The 16,627-nt window shown below is 39.5% G+C and overlaps 2 protein-coding genes across 2 annotated transcripts in view; both read left to right on the top strand.

Moving 5' to 3' along the window:
• The first annotated feature begins 1,641 nt into the window (after positions 1-1,641).
• Positions 1,642-6,662, top strand: lactb2 (lactamase, beta 2). Its single transcript, XM_017429521.3, has 7 exons — positions 1,642-1,870; positions 3,072-3,232; positions 3,446-3,566; positions 3,696-3,874; positions 4,029-4,177; positions 5,293-5,380; positions 5,483-6,662. The coding sequence occupies exons 1-7, from the start codon at positions 1,749-1,751 to the stop codon at positions 5,524-5,526; spliced, it is 864 nt and encodes a 287-aa protein (XP_017285010.3). The 5' UTR covers positions 1,642-1,748; the 3' UTR covers positions 5,527-6,662.
• A 124-nt stretch (positions 6,663-6,786) lies between these two features.
• The window catches only part of LOC108243856 (nuclear receptor coactivator 2), a 48,636-nt gene continuing 38,795 nt past the window's right edge, over positions 6,787-16,627 (top strand). Inside the window, exon 1 of the mRNA XM_017429568.3 lies at positions 6,787-6,933. The gene's annotated coding sequence lies outside the window, so the exon portion shown is untranslated. The remainder of the gene's footprint in view (positions 6,934-16,627) is intronic.

Raw genomic sequence — 16,627 nt, 5'->3', positions numbered from 1 at the left:
ATCTTGTGTAAACTGTTGGTCCTCAGTTCAGGCTGGTGTTTAAAAACAGACATGATATCTCCTCGTGTCTTAGAGTCATAAATCTCTAATTCTCATGATTTGGGAGACTCACTAACACCTCCATGATCTTATTGACATTTAGAACCAGATTATTCCAACTAATCCGCTCCATAAAGTTTTCCTGGACTCAGATATTACCTCCATCGTGTCCCTGCTGACCTTTCAGTGGCAGTGCAGACTCATCAGGTTGTACAGGGCTTCATTTACTTAATTGACTTTATTGGCTGCACCTGTGAAGGTGCGAACAGACAGGGGCAGCTTGCAGAGGGAGTTTCAGTGCTGCTGCAGCAGCAGCTGTCTCTGCCCGTCTCCAGCACATCACACACCACTGCAAAGTCATTAGATTCAGAGTTCATCGCAGGTGCACACAGGGGCCAGGAACCGACACAGGAAAACCTCGTGTAGCACTTATGTGTTGCTACAACTCTCTGAAGACACAAACATGGACCATTCCAAAGAATAAAACAGGTGCTCATTATCTGCTTCACACTCAGAAAAAGTTGGATGGTATTTAAAGCGGTGGATTAATAAAAGCGGCATGACTCACTCATCGTGGTGACAGATTGTTCATCACAGCAGCAACATGGCGGCATTATCAGCTCCTGAAAAGGTTCATAACTTAATGAAATGACCTGAAACCACCTGAGTGACAGCCACAGGAAGATTTCTAACAATAAAATATATAAATTAAAAATTTTAACTTAAGATATGTTAAACCACTGAAAGAAAATGGGACTAATCCAAAGATTCCTGCAGCCGCAACATTCAAAGATATGTTTGATTATTTTCAAATAAAGTGGAACTAAACGGGATTCATAAAACAAAAAAAACATTTTTAGTTTCCAGGGAAATTCTGTACATTTTAGAGCTCAGAAACTCCAGCTGGTAAAAAAAGGGAATACAAATGATCTCATTACTTTCCTCCTCTTCCTTCCAGTAAATGACTGAATCTTAATTTTGGGTTCTGCTCGTCATTTTTCCTGCACTCAACAATTATTTGAAGTTGTTTATTTTAAGTTTATTTGAGCTTTGTGAGCCTTTTGTTATCATCCTTGTTGCTGAACTAATTCAAAGATAAACTAGAGACAGATAGGACAATAGCCCCACCTAGTGTTTCTTTTGTTCCCCTGCATGTAAAGTCTGCAGGAGCTTCTTTTCCCTGGGAATGAGTTGAAGCATACATGTATTATTTTGTAGAAGGATTTTGACTTTAATTTTTTAATTATTGACTGATTTTTATATTGCTTTAATGCAACAGTAAGGCTTCCTTTCCCCCACAGTGTCCAATTTGACCAGGAACAACACCACCAGCCATGAAATCATGAGAAGATGACCAGAAACAACTGAGATAGGTTTATTTATTATTTTTGTCCCACAAAACCTTCGCTGATGCTATGACCTAATGGAAAAGCAGATAAAAAACATTAAACAGGAAAAGATCCGGACTGCAGCTGGTAAAAATAGATGCAATAAAAACTTCAAGCATTTTGAGGACGTAAATATAGTATTTATGGTTGAAGTACAGCGAACAAAGCCAAAGCTTTTATTTTGAAGGCCAGATTTAGTCATTTACCGGAAGTACTTCACTGGTGTTTCCGCTACGCATTCTGATGGACAATAATCACGGGTTTTGTTGAAGTATTACATTTGTTTGTGTTGCCCTGTGTCCAGGACATTCCTTGGCAGCTATGAGTGCCGTTATACCCCGGATAGAGCAGCTGTCTGCTCGGGTTGTTCGGGTTTTAGGCTGCAACCCGGGACCGATGACCCTGCAGGGAACCAACACGTACCTGGTCGGCACCGGGGAAAGGTCGGTGCGTGTTCACCGTCTGTTGTTGGGTGGAAGTTGTGGTGCATTTCTTTAAAAAAAAAAAAAGGCTTGACTTGACGTCCTTTCCGTATTTATGTTTGAAATCGATCACGATAATAATAATTAACCAAAAATCCCTTACTTATTATGCCCTTGTTTTTGCTAGTTCATAACACGACGCGCCAAATTCAATTGAAAATTTCCTTAATTGCAGGTATGTTTGGTTGTAAAGAGAAATTTGCTGTCTTTAACATAATTAGTAAAGGTAAATTGCATAAACTGAATCAACTTGTCACTTCGGCATTGAGTATGACATATAAAGTATTTGGAAATACTATTTATTATTGTTAAACTAAATAAAATATAGGTAAACAATATTATGATGTCTATATTTTGGTAGTCTATGAGGTTTTCCTGCCCTATTCTGGTTAACATTGTTAAGGTTTGTGACATATATGACAGATACTGCAGTAGATTTGTAAAAATGTAATATGTATTGACACTTTTACATTATTGATCACAAACAACAATCCAACTAAATGTAAAGGACTGTGATTTGACCTTTCTACACTGTCTGATTCCATCATATTTGTTTATCCACACAGATTAAAACCAGCCTAATGTAGGTCAATTGTGTGATTGATGTTTCTATGTAGTTTTCAGCAAAGTCAGCCAAGTTCTTTGTTTACATTGAGTGTGGACCCGCATTTCAGAACTGCATATCAATAAAACTGTAAAACCAGTGTAAACTCTTTAAAACATTTATTATAGTTCAGGATAACCTTTTTTTTATTTCACATTTTGCAAAGAGTACTTTTAATTTGAATCATTTATTTTGAAATCTGTAATCAGGTTTTATGTTTTCCCTTTAATGTAATATTTGAACTTTGATGCATGATTTTCTTCTTAATGTAAATGTAATTAAATTCTTTGTAGTACAGTACTCATACTCCACAATGCATTGGAGTGTCAGTGTTACCATTTATTTCTAATAATGTTTTTGTAAAGACAATATGTTCATAAATATTGTAAGAAATGTTTAAACTTAAATTCATTCTGTTGCTGCAGATGCTTAATCTGTCCAAAGCCAAACCCTTTTTATTCCTCCTCCAGGGCAAATTTCTGTTATTTTGAGGTTACTTTTTGTAAATAATAAGAACAAAACCAAACAAAGTGCACATTTTGTTTATTGTACGTCCAGACGTGTCCTTATAGACACCGGGGAACCTTCTGTACCCGACTACATCAGCAACCTGAAAGCTGCACTGGGTCAGTTCAAGACCAGCATCCAGGAGATCATCGTCACACACTGGCATCATGACCACACCGGAGGAGTGGAAGACATCTGCAGAGACATAACTGGTCAGGGCTGCTTCATGTGGGGTCTTTGGGGACTAGTTGATTTATCTTAAGGTTTATTGTTGTTTGTTTGTTCATGATTTCTTACCAAAAGTGAATAATTACATCAGTTAAGTTGTTAGTCGTAGTAATTATAGTTACAGACTGCTCAGGATCTGGAGCTTGCATCGAGATACTCTTTGGAAGAAAACAACAGAATATTTTTTTTATCTGCAGGATCTGAGGTGCGAGTCAGCAAACTGCCACGCTCCACCCCAGTCTCAGAGACGGCTGGAAACAAGAGCTACACTTACCTAAATGACGGTGATGTCATCCTGACAGAGGGAGCCACGCTCAAGTTGGTTCACTTTGTGCACTTTTAACAGATGCTTAGAACATTTTAAACATGACACAGCACATATTTGCTCTTATTTGTAACTTATCTCCTAAGTTTGGGTTTATTGTTGTTGTTATTCTCTCGTGTCAGGGTGCTTTTCACCCCGGGCCACACTGATGACCACATGGCCCTGCTGCTGGAGGAGGAGCAGGCGATTTTCTCTGGAGACTGCATCCTGGGTGAGGGCACGGCCGTTTTCGAGGATCTCTATGACTACATGAGGTCTCTGAGGCTTCTGCTGGACTCTAAGGCTGACCTCATCTACCCCGGTACGTTTGGTTTGTTGACCTCTGGGAAACACGTTTTGAAACAGCATCTTGAGCTGGTGGTGAACGCACACAACGATGCTGTAATTTCACTCTTTCGGTAGCCTGAATTATTCCTTTCAGAGCCCTCAAACTGTTGCTGCTGTTCTCTGTGCAGGACACGGGCCTGTAGTTCAGGGTGCTGGCACCAAGATCCGATACTACATCAGCCACCGGGACCAAAGAGAACAACAGATCCTGGCAGTGATTCAGGACGGAGCGGGAAAACCTTTTTCATCCACGGAGCTCGTCAAGATCGTCTACAAGGTCAGGAGGAACTCTGTGTTTGTCAGGCTTTTCCCTGCCTGCGGAGTTTTAGTAGCAGTTGGGTTTGAGAAGTGACACTAAAACAGTTGTTCTACAGTGCTGCATAAAAGTATCTACCCCCTTCCAGATTTCTTCTGTTTTTATGTTTTTTTGTTTTTGGACCTCCTGGATGGGTCGTCAAAGTGCTCTTGGGAGTAATTTTGGTCGGCTGGCCACTCCTGGGAAGGTTCACCGCTGTTCCGTGTTTCCTCCGTTTGTGTAAATTAGCTGTATTTAAGTGAATCCTGCAGATCTGACAGTAATCAGGGCTTGTTGTGGCTCGTGAAACTGAACTCAGCTTACAAAAAGAAAAAAGAATCACAGGTCATTCATAATTTAAAGGAACTCTTTGCAACGTAATGAAAACTGATCAAAACAGTATGTGTATTTTCTCATTATGATCGTTAATAAGTCCTTAAATTAAAAACTTGTTAGCAAAATTTGCGTGTGGCTGCCAGCTGCCACATGTGTTTGTTTACCTCCGGAAACAACCAAAGTGACTGAAAATAGGTCAACGATGGTGACGTCTGTGGAAAAGCCTGTTGGCATCGAGAAGTCAGAGATATATTGGTGCATATTTACGCTCAGATTTGTTATAAAAGTGATTTGTTTACATTGAGTGCATGCCCACATTCCTAAATTGCATATCAGTATATCTGGAAAACTACCTGAGTAAATTCTTTCAAACTGCACCATTTGATACAGTTTTTTATGTTTGATTTCATAATTTTCAATTTAACAACGGGGGCATTTACTTCTCCACATTAGGTCAGGGCCGGTTGGTTTGGATGACTTTTTTCCTTTAATAAATAAAATCATCATTTAAAAACTTTTTCGCAGCACTGTATGAAAACACTGTGGGATTTCAGTAGGACTGGATTTAAATACCTGCTTCTTTAAAATCAGTAAACGTGATAAGTTATCGGACAAAACGTTGTCTGTGAAGGTTATTTAAACATAAACAGCTTGCAACTGGTCACACAAGCCACCATGGCCAACACAATCTGAGCTTTTCTCTGCTCTTTAATCACAGACGCACAAAAAAACACTAAACTTTCCTGTTGCTTTTCCTCCAGGACACTCCTGAATATCTGCACCAAGTTGCTAAAATCAACCTGGTCCATCACCTGAAGAAACTGGAGAAGGAAGGCAAGATCAGTTTAGGTGAGTCACTTATTTCTGCTGATTAAACCCAGCTGGAATCATTCACAGATATAAAAATAAATCACTCAGTTTGTGTAAGGATTGTGGTTTTATTCCCCCCAGTGCACGACTCGACTCAGAGCAGCAAGTGGAGGAGTAATCTGTAATCTCCAGCACCACAAAGAGGGGCGAGGAGAATCAAATCTAACCTGAGTGATGAAGATCCACCTGATTGTGATTTTTAAAATCCAAATGATGCTTTTGTGTTAGAATGCCCTTGTTGTTAAAAAGGGGACGTGTGTTGGTGTGACGCGCTGCTTCGGGTGTTTTTAGTGAGAGAGCACCTTATCAGCGCTGTGTCAAAGTTTAACGGGTTTGAAACGTGTAAAGGTCAGCTGAATTCTTGATTTGGCTGAGCAGAACCTCAGCTGAAAAATGTGCCTCTGTCCTCCTGCCTGCCTGAAATAAATGTAGAAACTTCTTTATCCACAAGTTTAGGACTTTAAACGCACCGTCTTCCAGCTATGCAGTGAAACTTAGTCTTTTGAATTTCATTAGATGACAGCTTTTCTTTTTGGGTTATAGTTAATATTTAGCTGTTTTAACCAGTCTTTAAACTCATTGTTTTGCACATCTTCCATATTAGAAACATAACTTCCTCTTATTTCCTGTCATAAAGTAAATACATACATGTAGATAGGGCTTCATACAGGATCCACTCTCCTACATTTCATTGACATTATTTATTTATGAAGCCCTCAGGGTGACGGCTTTCTAAACATTTGTCAGTGTTGTCAACCACATTTGCTCTGTGGCTGTCGCCTCCCTGCCACCGGTGTGTTTAACTGATCTCAGAACAGCTTTTACCTGCTTAACAGTAAATTAGTGGCTTAACAGGTTATCAGCTGTGTTTGTGGCTCCACACAGACTGTTGACAGTCACAGGGCGAGGAAAGCATCTTTATCCAGTCCACTTTTTTTATTTTTTGCTTTTCTGCTCTTCATGCTTTCATCTAATTGTGGGTTGTTTTTTTTTTTTTTAAATGCACAGATAAAAGGTTAGAACAGAAAAGCTGCTCTCATATTCACTAGGTGGCAGTGTTGGTCAAATAACTTGAACTGACAGCTGCTATAAATAACAAATATATTGTTGAGGAAAAATATAAAGTTTTCTCTGTTTTCTTTCTTGGATTTAGATGAAAATGATCCATGCTGATTTGTATTAGAAAATAGCTACGTGTTTGTGTTCCCGGTCTGTTTTATTCTCGTGAATAAAAAAAAAAGAAGATAATTTCCTATTAAAATCCGAGTTTGTAAGTTTTGTTTACATGTTGGTCACGAATAAAGCGGACACTCGTGATGAGGCGGAGGCAGAGACGCGCAGGTGGAGGTGGTGGTGTAGGGAGGAGGAGGAGGAGGGGGAGGAGGAGGTGGGGGTCTACTAGTAAAGACAAACAGCCGAGGGAACCTCCGAGCCAGATGAACATGGCGGCTCAGGCTCTGGACGCTCCCGCTCCGTCCGGCTGACCGACACCTCACCGACAGCTTGGCCGCCCATGGCAGCTCAACTCCCAGGTAAGTTTGCTGTCATTCCCCGCTCTGCTCCCCCCCCCCCACACCGCCCTCACTGCTCCTCCAGTCCCACCCCCTTATTTAGTAATTCCACATACTGGTTTGCCCGAAGTGGCCATCAGTTTATATCAAGGTTATCACACGTTTAGGCGTTTTGAATTTAGTTTGTTTACGCCGCGACGCACGGTTTGAACATTTATATTTGGATAAAGATGTAAAACACCGGGAATTAGCTGTTAATTTCCAGGAAATAACCGACAACTGCGGGCTTTATATTTATATGTGTGCCGCGACAGGGACTGGAAGTGTCGGTTCGTTCCTCTTGTCAAAGTAGTTTATGATAAATATGAGATTGATTTTATTTTTTATTTTATTTTTTAAATTTTACACACGTCAACGTGACTTAATTTAAACGTAGTGGTGTTTACAGTTGACACAATTTCAGTTTAGTCAGTGACAGGTTCGTTTTTTTTTGCTCGGACTTCCTGAAACAAGTTAACCGTCGAGTGCGTTCTCCCACTTCCGGTTCGGGGTTTCAAATTAAAACGGCGAAGTGCCGAAATGGTTTGTTTTGAACGATTTCACGTCTTTTTCACGAGTGTTATTGATCAGGAAAACAAAGTGCGCAGTGTAAGCACGTTTAGGCCAAATCAAAACCCAGCGCAAACGCTGTTTAAGGAGCATTTTATAAAATTATAATTATTTTGAAAGCCATTCTAGTTACTTCCGGTCTTCCTTCAATTTAATGTTTTTTTTGTAGACAGATCTCTTATGAAGTTAATAAAAAAACAATAATTAAATGGACCTCCAGTGTACATATTTAAAATTTTTAGTTTAAACTTTGACTATTGACTCAATAAACTGTAAGTGGGGCTAAAAGTAGGGAGGTATATTGATCTGCTTCTTTCAATAAAATCAATCAGAGCACCGTGGTCTTTTTAAATGAACAGGCATGGTTTTACACACATGACTGATGGTGTTTGTGACAAGCTCCATTTAAATTAATTAGAAAGGGGAGGACAAAAAGAAAAACACAGTTTGCATTCCAAACACAAGTCTTGTCTTTAAACATTTTTTTTCCTGTCTTAAATGATATATGATGTTGAGTGTTGAGTGTTTTGCATTCTTTGTGGCAGTTGGTTAAAAGTTCAATGTGCATGCTCTTAGCAAGCAATTTACATACCAAAACATAAATCATTTTTGCCACAGGGTATGTTTTTCCTGTTTCTCTGTTCTGTAATATTAGTCTTTCCTTTTGTGCACGAACAGAAAACCATTTCCTGGGTTCTTATCAGTCGCTTTTTTTCCTTAAATTCAGTCTTAGATCTTGGCACAAGATGAGCAACGAAACTGTTGCCCAAGATGCTGTTCAAATTTATGGTGAATAGAAGTGAAGTGCAGCTCTGAGCTTATTGTTTAACACTGAGGTAGGCCTTTGTTAATGCAGGGGCAAGAATGTCCCATTATTTGCTGTTGTGCAGGTATGTTAATATAAGAAACCTGTCAGTTTGCCTACGTGACAGGTGCCATGGGACTCCTCTGAATATGTTATCTTTGAGGGCTGGACTCATGCTTTTTTTTTTTTTGGCTCTTTTTGTCTTATTTGCTCTTCCCTGCACCCAAAAGTGAACTTTGAAAAGGATTGCAACATGTATACCAAGTTTTCAGAATCTGTGTTTGGCCTCCGTCTTTTTTTGTTTTTTTCTGCCGTTTTGTTCTCTTTTAAGAGTTTGAAGCAGTATCTTCTTGTTTGTGCATCTTGATATTTCAGTAATGTGATACATGGTCCGTGCTTTTGTCGTTTCTGTTTAAAGATCCACCTGCATGTGATGTTCTTGTGACTTTGTAATGATTTTATTATAATTAATCTTATTTTAATCACATAGGAAGTTGCTTTTGGTTGGGTATATTAGTGTGACTTTATATTTGTTAGTTTCAAAATCACCGTGTAGAGCTGCTGCAAGAGTGCAGGAATGCACATAAGACCAAGATCTTAACTTACGATTGACAGCTTGCCCAATGAGGGATCCTTAATGGCTCGAATCCACTAAACCACGCAAGAGATCACATGATATCGAGGCCAAAGACAGCAGCAGGAGGAAGAGGAGGAGGAAATGGAGGAGGAAGGGCAGAGGCTTGAAATGCAGTTCTTCATAGTTTGTAAGGTCTTAGCAAGAAATTTAATTTTAAAACGGCTCATTGGACCTTCAGGTACATTTTAATGCTGTTTGAGTTTTTTGTTTTTGTTTTTGTATGCTGTCCAGATAGTTCGGAAAATAAACTAAGTTGCACAAGAGACTCCCCAAAATTTTGCATAGAGTCAAATATAACTCCAATTCAGATAAAAGCTGTGACTTTGGGTAAAATGTAAATATGAACGGAATGCAACGATTTCCAAATCTCATAAAGCCACAGTGGAATAAAGTAAATATGTCAAAGGTTTAAACTAAGAAATGACACAATTTAATTTGAAAAAAAAATATATAGTTTTGAATTTTATTGCATTAAGGCATCTCAGAGAGGTTTGGACAGGTCCATGTTTCCCACAGTGAAGTCTGTCCTCTTCTTCTGCCATCAGTCTGTAAACATCTGGACCTGAGGAGAGCAGCTGCTGCAGGTTTTAGAGGGAATATTGTCCCATTCTGCCCTGATGTTGGATTCTAGCTGTTCAACAGTCTGGGGTCTTTGTTGCTGGATGAAAGCAGATGTTGTTCCAAAACCAGATGTGCAAGCTGCCCATGCCAGAGGCGCTGATGCCGCCCATTTAAATCATTTTAAACTGTTGCACCTTTCAATCAAGTATTAAACTATATATCTCCGTATTTATCAAACGTTTTGTGTGGCCTTCCACTGAGTTCCAGCCGAGGAGCCACAAAAAAAGCACGCACACACTCTGACATGTGTTTAAATAAATGCTCATTCATGAAACAATCAAGACACCCACATTACACATTTTTGCTTCTAGAAACACAACCGAATTGGTTGGTCAAACTGCTTCTCCTACAGACTGCTGTCCTCACACCGATCAATGTGATCTTAAAAGCAGCCGTGTGGAAGGAAGAGGAGGCAGATCCCAGTTTGTCTGCTTGTTGTGTGATCTGTGGCTGGGAAATCATCAGGTCTGCACAGCAACTGTCCAAATCTATTATGCTCCTGATAAATGGTGCTACATGACAGTAAAGCAAGTAAAAGTGATTCCAGTGTGGCACAGATTTTCCTGGAATAATTCCAGATGGAGGCTGTTATTATTTGTCCTGATGAGGAATAAAAGCAGCGAATTCTCCAGAATCACCGACACTGACACACAAGATAACTTCTGTTTGTCTGTGTGTGTCTTCAGGTAAACTCAACTTTACATCGACTTAAACTTACTACAAGTTGTATGTATGGGCGTGTGCGAGCTCATCTACTTATCTATGTTTGTTTATGTCTAGCCCTTCTTGCTGCCACCGACTCATCAGACACTCTCTGCCCCTGGCTTTCTGTCACGTAGCAGAGACAGTCGTCTTCCACGTCTGATCCTCCTGAGACCAAGTGCTCTAATTAACCACCACACACACACACACACGCATGCTCGAAGAGCCATGTCATGACTCCTCTGGAAGCCTCCTGTTGTCGCTGAGCGCCACAATCACTGTTATATTCTCCCAGTCAAATTTAGCAGGAGGATTTGGAAGTGGAAGAACAATTGGAAGCGTGTTCTTGTAGTTTCAGGAAAAGCAGCCGGAGGGATGTTAATGATTGCTCAAGACCAGATCTAGTCTTCATGTTTAAAAGTGGAAGAAAATGCACATTTTATTACATATTCAGTACTTACCATGTGGGTACTCTTTGCCCCCATGTGCCATTTATAAATATATACTAAATATATTTTATTTGTATTTTTTAACAATTTCTGCTGGTAATATAATTCCTATTAAATGTGTTTGTATTATTGCCTGCTGCTTAAAGGGGAAAGCAGACAATCATGGTCTTTGCCCATGTCTCTGTGTTCATATGTCTGTCTGTTACCAAACCACTGGACAAATTAATCCTTGGATGTACGTCTTCAACTCATTAACATTTGGAGTCAACAGATTCAAGATGGCTGACGATGCCGCCTCCACTTAAAGAATACAAAAATGGCTATAAGTAAGTCATTTTTACAGATATAGACCTAAAATGTGGTGTAGTAGTAGCAGAGACATTCTGAGGGCTGACAGATTGAACAACATCTTTGTTTTCATTTCTGACATTAACTGTTTGGAGTGAACTCTGTCAGCAAAATATCTTGTGAATCACAAAACAGATTCTAATGCAACCTTTCAGGAAGTAATCTTTGGATATACCTGAACAACTTATCAACTTTTGGAGCCAAACCAATTCAAGATGTCTGCCACAACCAACTGACGTTAGAAAACACAAAACTTATTACACCTAAACTTTTATGTGTAATAAATGAGATTAACGACACATTCTGAGTGTACATGAGGACGTGCATGAAGCTTTGAACCTAACACCTTCTGTACAACTCCAGCCTTTCTCAGCAAACGATGATTTTGGTCTAAATCTCTGGCATGAAATCAGGCGGGAGACATGCATTCCTACAAGAAATGCTAGGATTTTTAATTTTATGGAGAAATGAGCAATGACAACATTTTTTTTTTTTTTACATTAAGCAGAGCAACAGTCTGCAGAGCCTTCGCACTGAGAGCTGCGCAGCATTAAGCACCAGACCTGAAGCCAAGTGCAGCAGGTTGCATAACAGTGCTAATTTGGTTAGTTGGAGCTGACGGTGCCTGTAATTCTCCAGCACTATGACAGCAGAGAGAGTGACTCCACAGGACTCCAGTTGGATAAGACAAGCTAATATGTCAGGCTTTTACAGAACAAACGTAGCGCCGGCCAGCCGTTCACAACACCACAAAAGCCTGTTTGTGACTCATGTTAAAAATCCAACTCTGTCGGAAAATTCAAACTTTTTCCACGTTTTCAGAAACGTCAGTCTTTTCCCCTGATGCGTTCAGCGACTGCTCTTTGAGGCTGTCGCAGCTCTGTTTGTTGGTTTTGATTCAGCATCTCACATTTGTGGCTGGAGGGCACACGCTGCGAGGCATCTGAGGATAAAGTGCTGTTGTAAAAATAAACCAAGTCCTGTGGAGGAAGACAGACGGGTTTGTGTAAAATTCTCATTGTCGTTGTTTAAAACTTAAATCAGATCTGAAAGAGGAGATATTATACATTTTAGGTTTATAGATGATTTGTGTTATAAGTTAAGCACAACTTCTGCATGAAAACACACTAAAAATAGGCTTTTAATCATTTTCTGTCATTGATTTTTTTTAACTCTTGACATAAATACAAATAAAAAGATTAGCACAAACTAGAAAAAAAGCATTTTAATGCAATTAATCTACTTTGTGCTAACTTTTTAATAAAGTGTGAATGCTGAGTGCTAGCTAAGACTAGCAGAACAGCTAAAAGCTAAAAAAAAGCTAAAAGGTATAGGTATACTAAGGTATAGGTATAGGTATACAGGTAGTAGATTTCAAAGAGCAAAACTTTTCAAGGATTTGAAGAGATCTTCATTTATTTCAAGGATGAAAAATGTCAACAAAGGTAATTATTTCAAAAAGTATAAACAAAAACTCACAACTTTAATGTCCTGAATTGGCTAAATGTTTTAATATATGAACCCTCGAAATAGCTGAAAGTATGGTGAAGTAGTTTTAGCCCAAAAGGTGTGTAGAAGAAACAGGAAAGTGATAGTGTAAATGCTGAGTCAGCATTCACACAATAACAGAAGTGTTTCCAGATGGAGCGTCCTCTGAAGAAGTTCAGTGTATGTTTGATGAACCTTTGTGTCTGCTGATTCCTTGCAGTAAAACCGAAGTGTTAACTTGAATCGTAAAGCAGCTCCCAGCTCCGTGTAGCTATGGATGTGTGTGTTACCATAGAGCTGCTTAGTAACAGAAATTAATCGGAGTCAGGAAGTAGGCCGTTTCTCTGTGTGCCTCTCATTGACTCTCTACGGCTCCCTTGTGCTCCTCCATCAGTGTGTGTCACTGTATGTGCGTAGGTTAGTTTGCTCACCATAATGCAAATAATTAACAGTCAAACCCTCCGTCGCATAATACAATATGATCCTGGTGGCTCTGTCTCTGCAGAACTGCTGCAAGGAACCAAAGTAACACCAAGAAGCTTAATATTTATCACCTGCCACCGAAAAGGAAAAGGCAGGTGATAGAGTGTGTGGCCATGTATTTGATACATTGTGGGGACAATTTTCCTAACATATACTACCTTGTGGGGACCAAAGCCTGGTCCCCACGAGGAGAAATGATGTTTTTGGGTTAGGGGTTAGGTTTAGGACTAAGGTGTGAATTGAGTTTAGGTTTGGTTTAGGGTTGGGTATGTACTGGTAAGGGTCAGGGTTAGGCTGTAGTTAGGGTGTAGAAATGAATGGAAGTCAATGGAAAGTCCCTGCAAAGATAGAGAGACATAACGTGTGTGTGTGTGTGTGTGCCATTAGCAAAAGATTTCATGAATCATTGGTCAGATTTGAATAAACTCTCATTATCCAAACTAGCCATTTGATGCACATCTACTGAAAGACTTTTGGAGGAAATCCCATTCAAGATGGCTGCCTTAGCTAACATGAAATGACTATAATTCCAGACACTGAGCTGACATTCAGGGTGGTAGTTGCTGAGAGTCATCCCCAACAGATACTCTGTGCTAGCAGGTCCAATAAGATCTGTTTTTAACACTTTGCCATTAACTACTGGAGTTAACTCTGTTTGTTAGCACAATATCTTATTCACCACTGGATGGAGTTTAATAAAACATTCAGAAAACATTCAGCTGACCTTAGGAAGCGCATAAACGGTTAAATATTCTGTTAGTAGCTGATAATCATTCCCATCTTAAACTTTGAGCACTAACACATAAGGTCGTTTATAAGGTTTGATAAGAACAGCTGGAACTCCATCACTTCTCATCATACGATGATTTTAGTGTCAAACTCTGGCATGAAGGCAGCGGGTGACATGCATTCCTTCAATTACTGTATTTACTGAAACAATCTCTAGCTGTATGAACTTTATTTTATTGTTATATTTAGGTAAATGCAATCTGTGAATGAAGCTCTTTTTTTAATGCACCTTTCTCTGTCCGGTAAAAGATGAATTCTTCATCAAACTGCAGAACAAACGGAGCCGGATGGCCTGAGAGCGTTTCTGCTCGTGTTCACTCGGGAAGTTTACAAAGCAGCTGGGCAGAGATCAGCTGTCCGTCCCTCCTACACGGATACACAGCTTTCCCAGCAGCAGCAGGTGGACGCTCGCTGAAGGTTGGTGTGGTTTGGGTGTCCAACTGACTGAGAAGGCTGCTGTCTCACATGTGCACACACACACACACACACACACACACACACACACTGACAGAAACAACAGTCATTAAACTCAGTACTGGTGCAAAAACTCTGGGGGACTTGGCAGCAGATGTTCTGGATTTGGCCTCTGACCAAAAAAACCGAACTTCTTCTTTTTACCACTTTTCATTTGGTGTTTCTGATCACAGTTACTCTTCTCAATATTTACACACATAAACACACTAACGTTAAGGACTGCAGGTCTTAAATCAGAAGCCCAGGACTCCTTGAAGGAATGCATATCGCCTGCCACCGTTCATGCCAGAGTTAGAGAATCATTTTTTTGTTGTCGCCATTTTTGGTCAAACCTTGTAAATAGATGTCGCACTCAGAGTGTGTGTTGTGAATGACTTTCAGCTACTACCACACTACATTTGAGCTCATTATCTATAAAACTGACTGAGTTACAGCCATGTTTTTGTTTTTAAAGTCAGTTGGCTCTGGGAGCCATCTTGCATCAAATTAACTCCAAACATTTGGCAGTTGAAGACTGAAATCCAACGGTTACTTTCTGAATGTTTCATTCAAATTTATCCAGTGTTCATGAGATATTTTACTAACAGACAGACACTGTTTTGGTGTCTTGACTCGGGTCACAGAAACACTCAGAGTTTTCTGTCACGACACAGATGTGTCATTAAAGTAAAAGGGTCATGGTTAGAGATGATTCAAATAGTTTTTATTTCAGCTGTTAATTTAAAAGACAACTAGTTTTATGAAAAGGATGTTTGTAAATGTGAACCGAAGCCAGAGGGAACCCAGTGAACCTGGACCAGCACCATGCTGGTCCAGGTTCAGTCTCACGGTGTGAGAAAAGCCTCGCTGCTCTCTGATTGGTCCTCCCAGGCTGTGGTTGTTATCTGGGAAAAGCTACAGGTTTTCTTCTTGCTGTTGGCTGGAGCGAGACTTTACAGAACAACCAGTGGGTGACGATCCAGGTTGAATTCAGCTCATCTGCTCACTGTAAAAACTCAAACAGTATATTTCTGAAGTATGTCATGTATCTGATCCTGGGTGGGCTCCTAACGACAGAGAGCTGGGAGGTGATGGCTTTCATTCAACCCGATAAACGGCCTCTTTAACAGCTGAAGACGAGCTCTAATCATAATCAAAGGGGGGAAAGTTTTGTTAATTTTAGCTTTAGCTATGGTTTTGGTCATTTTAGCTTTTGCCTACTGTTTTGCTAATCTTAGCTTTTAGCTACTGTTGTGCTACTTTTAGGTTTTAGCGACTGTTTGCTGGTTTTAGCTTTTAGTTACAATTTTGCTGATAGCTACTGTTGTGCTAATTTGAACTTTTAGCTGTGGTTTGGCTACTTTTAGCTTCTGTTCTTGTTTTTTTTTACTTTGACTGTTCAGTTTCAGCTTCTGTAAATAAAATTCAGCAGTTGTTCAGCACTTAGTTTGTTTATCAGTCTTGAAAGGTCCTTTGCAGCCGTTTAAAGTCTGATACCAGCTTCATGCAGTGATGAAATGTTTTTTTTTGTTTGTTTGTTTTTTTAAAGTTTGATTCAGCTGCAGCGCTAAAATCACCTGCAAACATTTTCTGCCTCCTGATGCCAAATTAGCGGTGTCTGCTGGAGGTGTCAGTCAGTGTCTGGCACCCGGGTGCTGCGGGGGAATCCTCTGGGTCTTGTGGCTCGTGGGCTCCATGGTTGAGCTTTTGTCCCACAGAGGAACAATTAACCAGCCGAGCGGAGTTTAGGAGATGAACGCCGTGGATTCACTGAGTTTCATAAGTTGCTCCTGAGCTGTTTTTGTGATGAGACCTAAGATTTCTTTCTTCTGCTTCTGTTGTTCTTCCATAAAGAAACTATGGTTGATGAGTTGACTGCTAAGATATGACGTTAATATTTGAATAAAAGTAAAACAGCAAAACATTAAAATGCTTTGCAGTTTTCACTGATATCCACTTTACCTGTGAGAGTTGTAGTTTATGAATTAAAAGCTTAGACATCTACTAAAATAAGGATTTTACAATAAAAAGAAAACAATGTTTCTAAACAGTTTTAAGTGTTTTGAAAGGTAAATATGTTAAATTATTGAAAATAATTTCTAGTTTTGTTTGCTGCCGAGTCTAATGTCACAAAGTGGATTTTTACCCAGGATGCATTGCATATGAGGTTAGTGAGATTATTTAATTTATGATAATCTAAGGTTTTTTTTAAAAATATTTTTATGTATTTTTTTTTGTTAAATATAATGAAAAAACATGTTAAAGTAAGTTAAATGGAAACAGTGATTTTAAGAACAACTGGAGTCAGTTCAAAGCTTTAAAACAAACAAC

This window comes from Kryptolebias marmoratus, linkage group LG20 (assembly GCF_001649575.2).
Source record: "Kryptolebias marmoratus isolate JLee-2015 linkage group LG20, ASM164957v2, whole genome shotgun sequence".
Taxonomy (NCBI): Eukaryota; Metazoa; Chordata; class Actinopteri; order Cyprinodontiformes; family Rivulidae; genus Kryptolebias; species Kryptolebias marmoratus.
The sequence above is the reverse complement of the archived record's forward strand: the minus strand, read 5'-3'. Positions and strand labels throughout refer to the sequence as shown.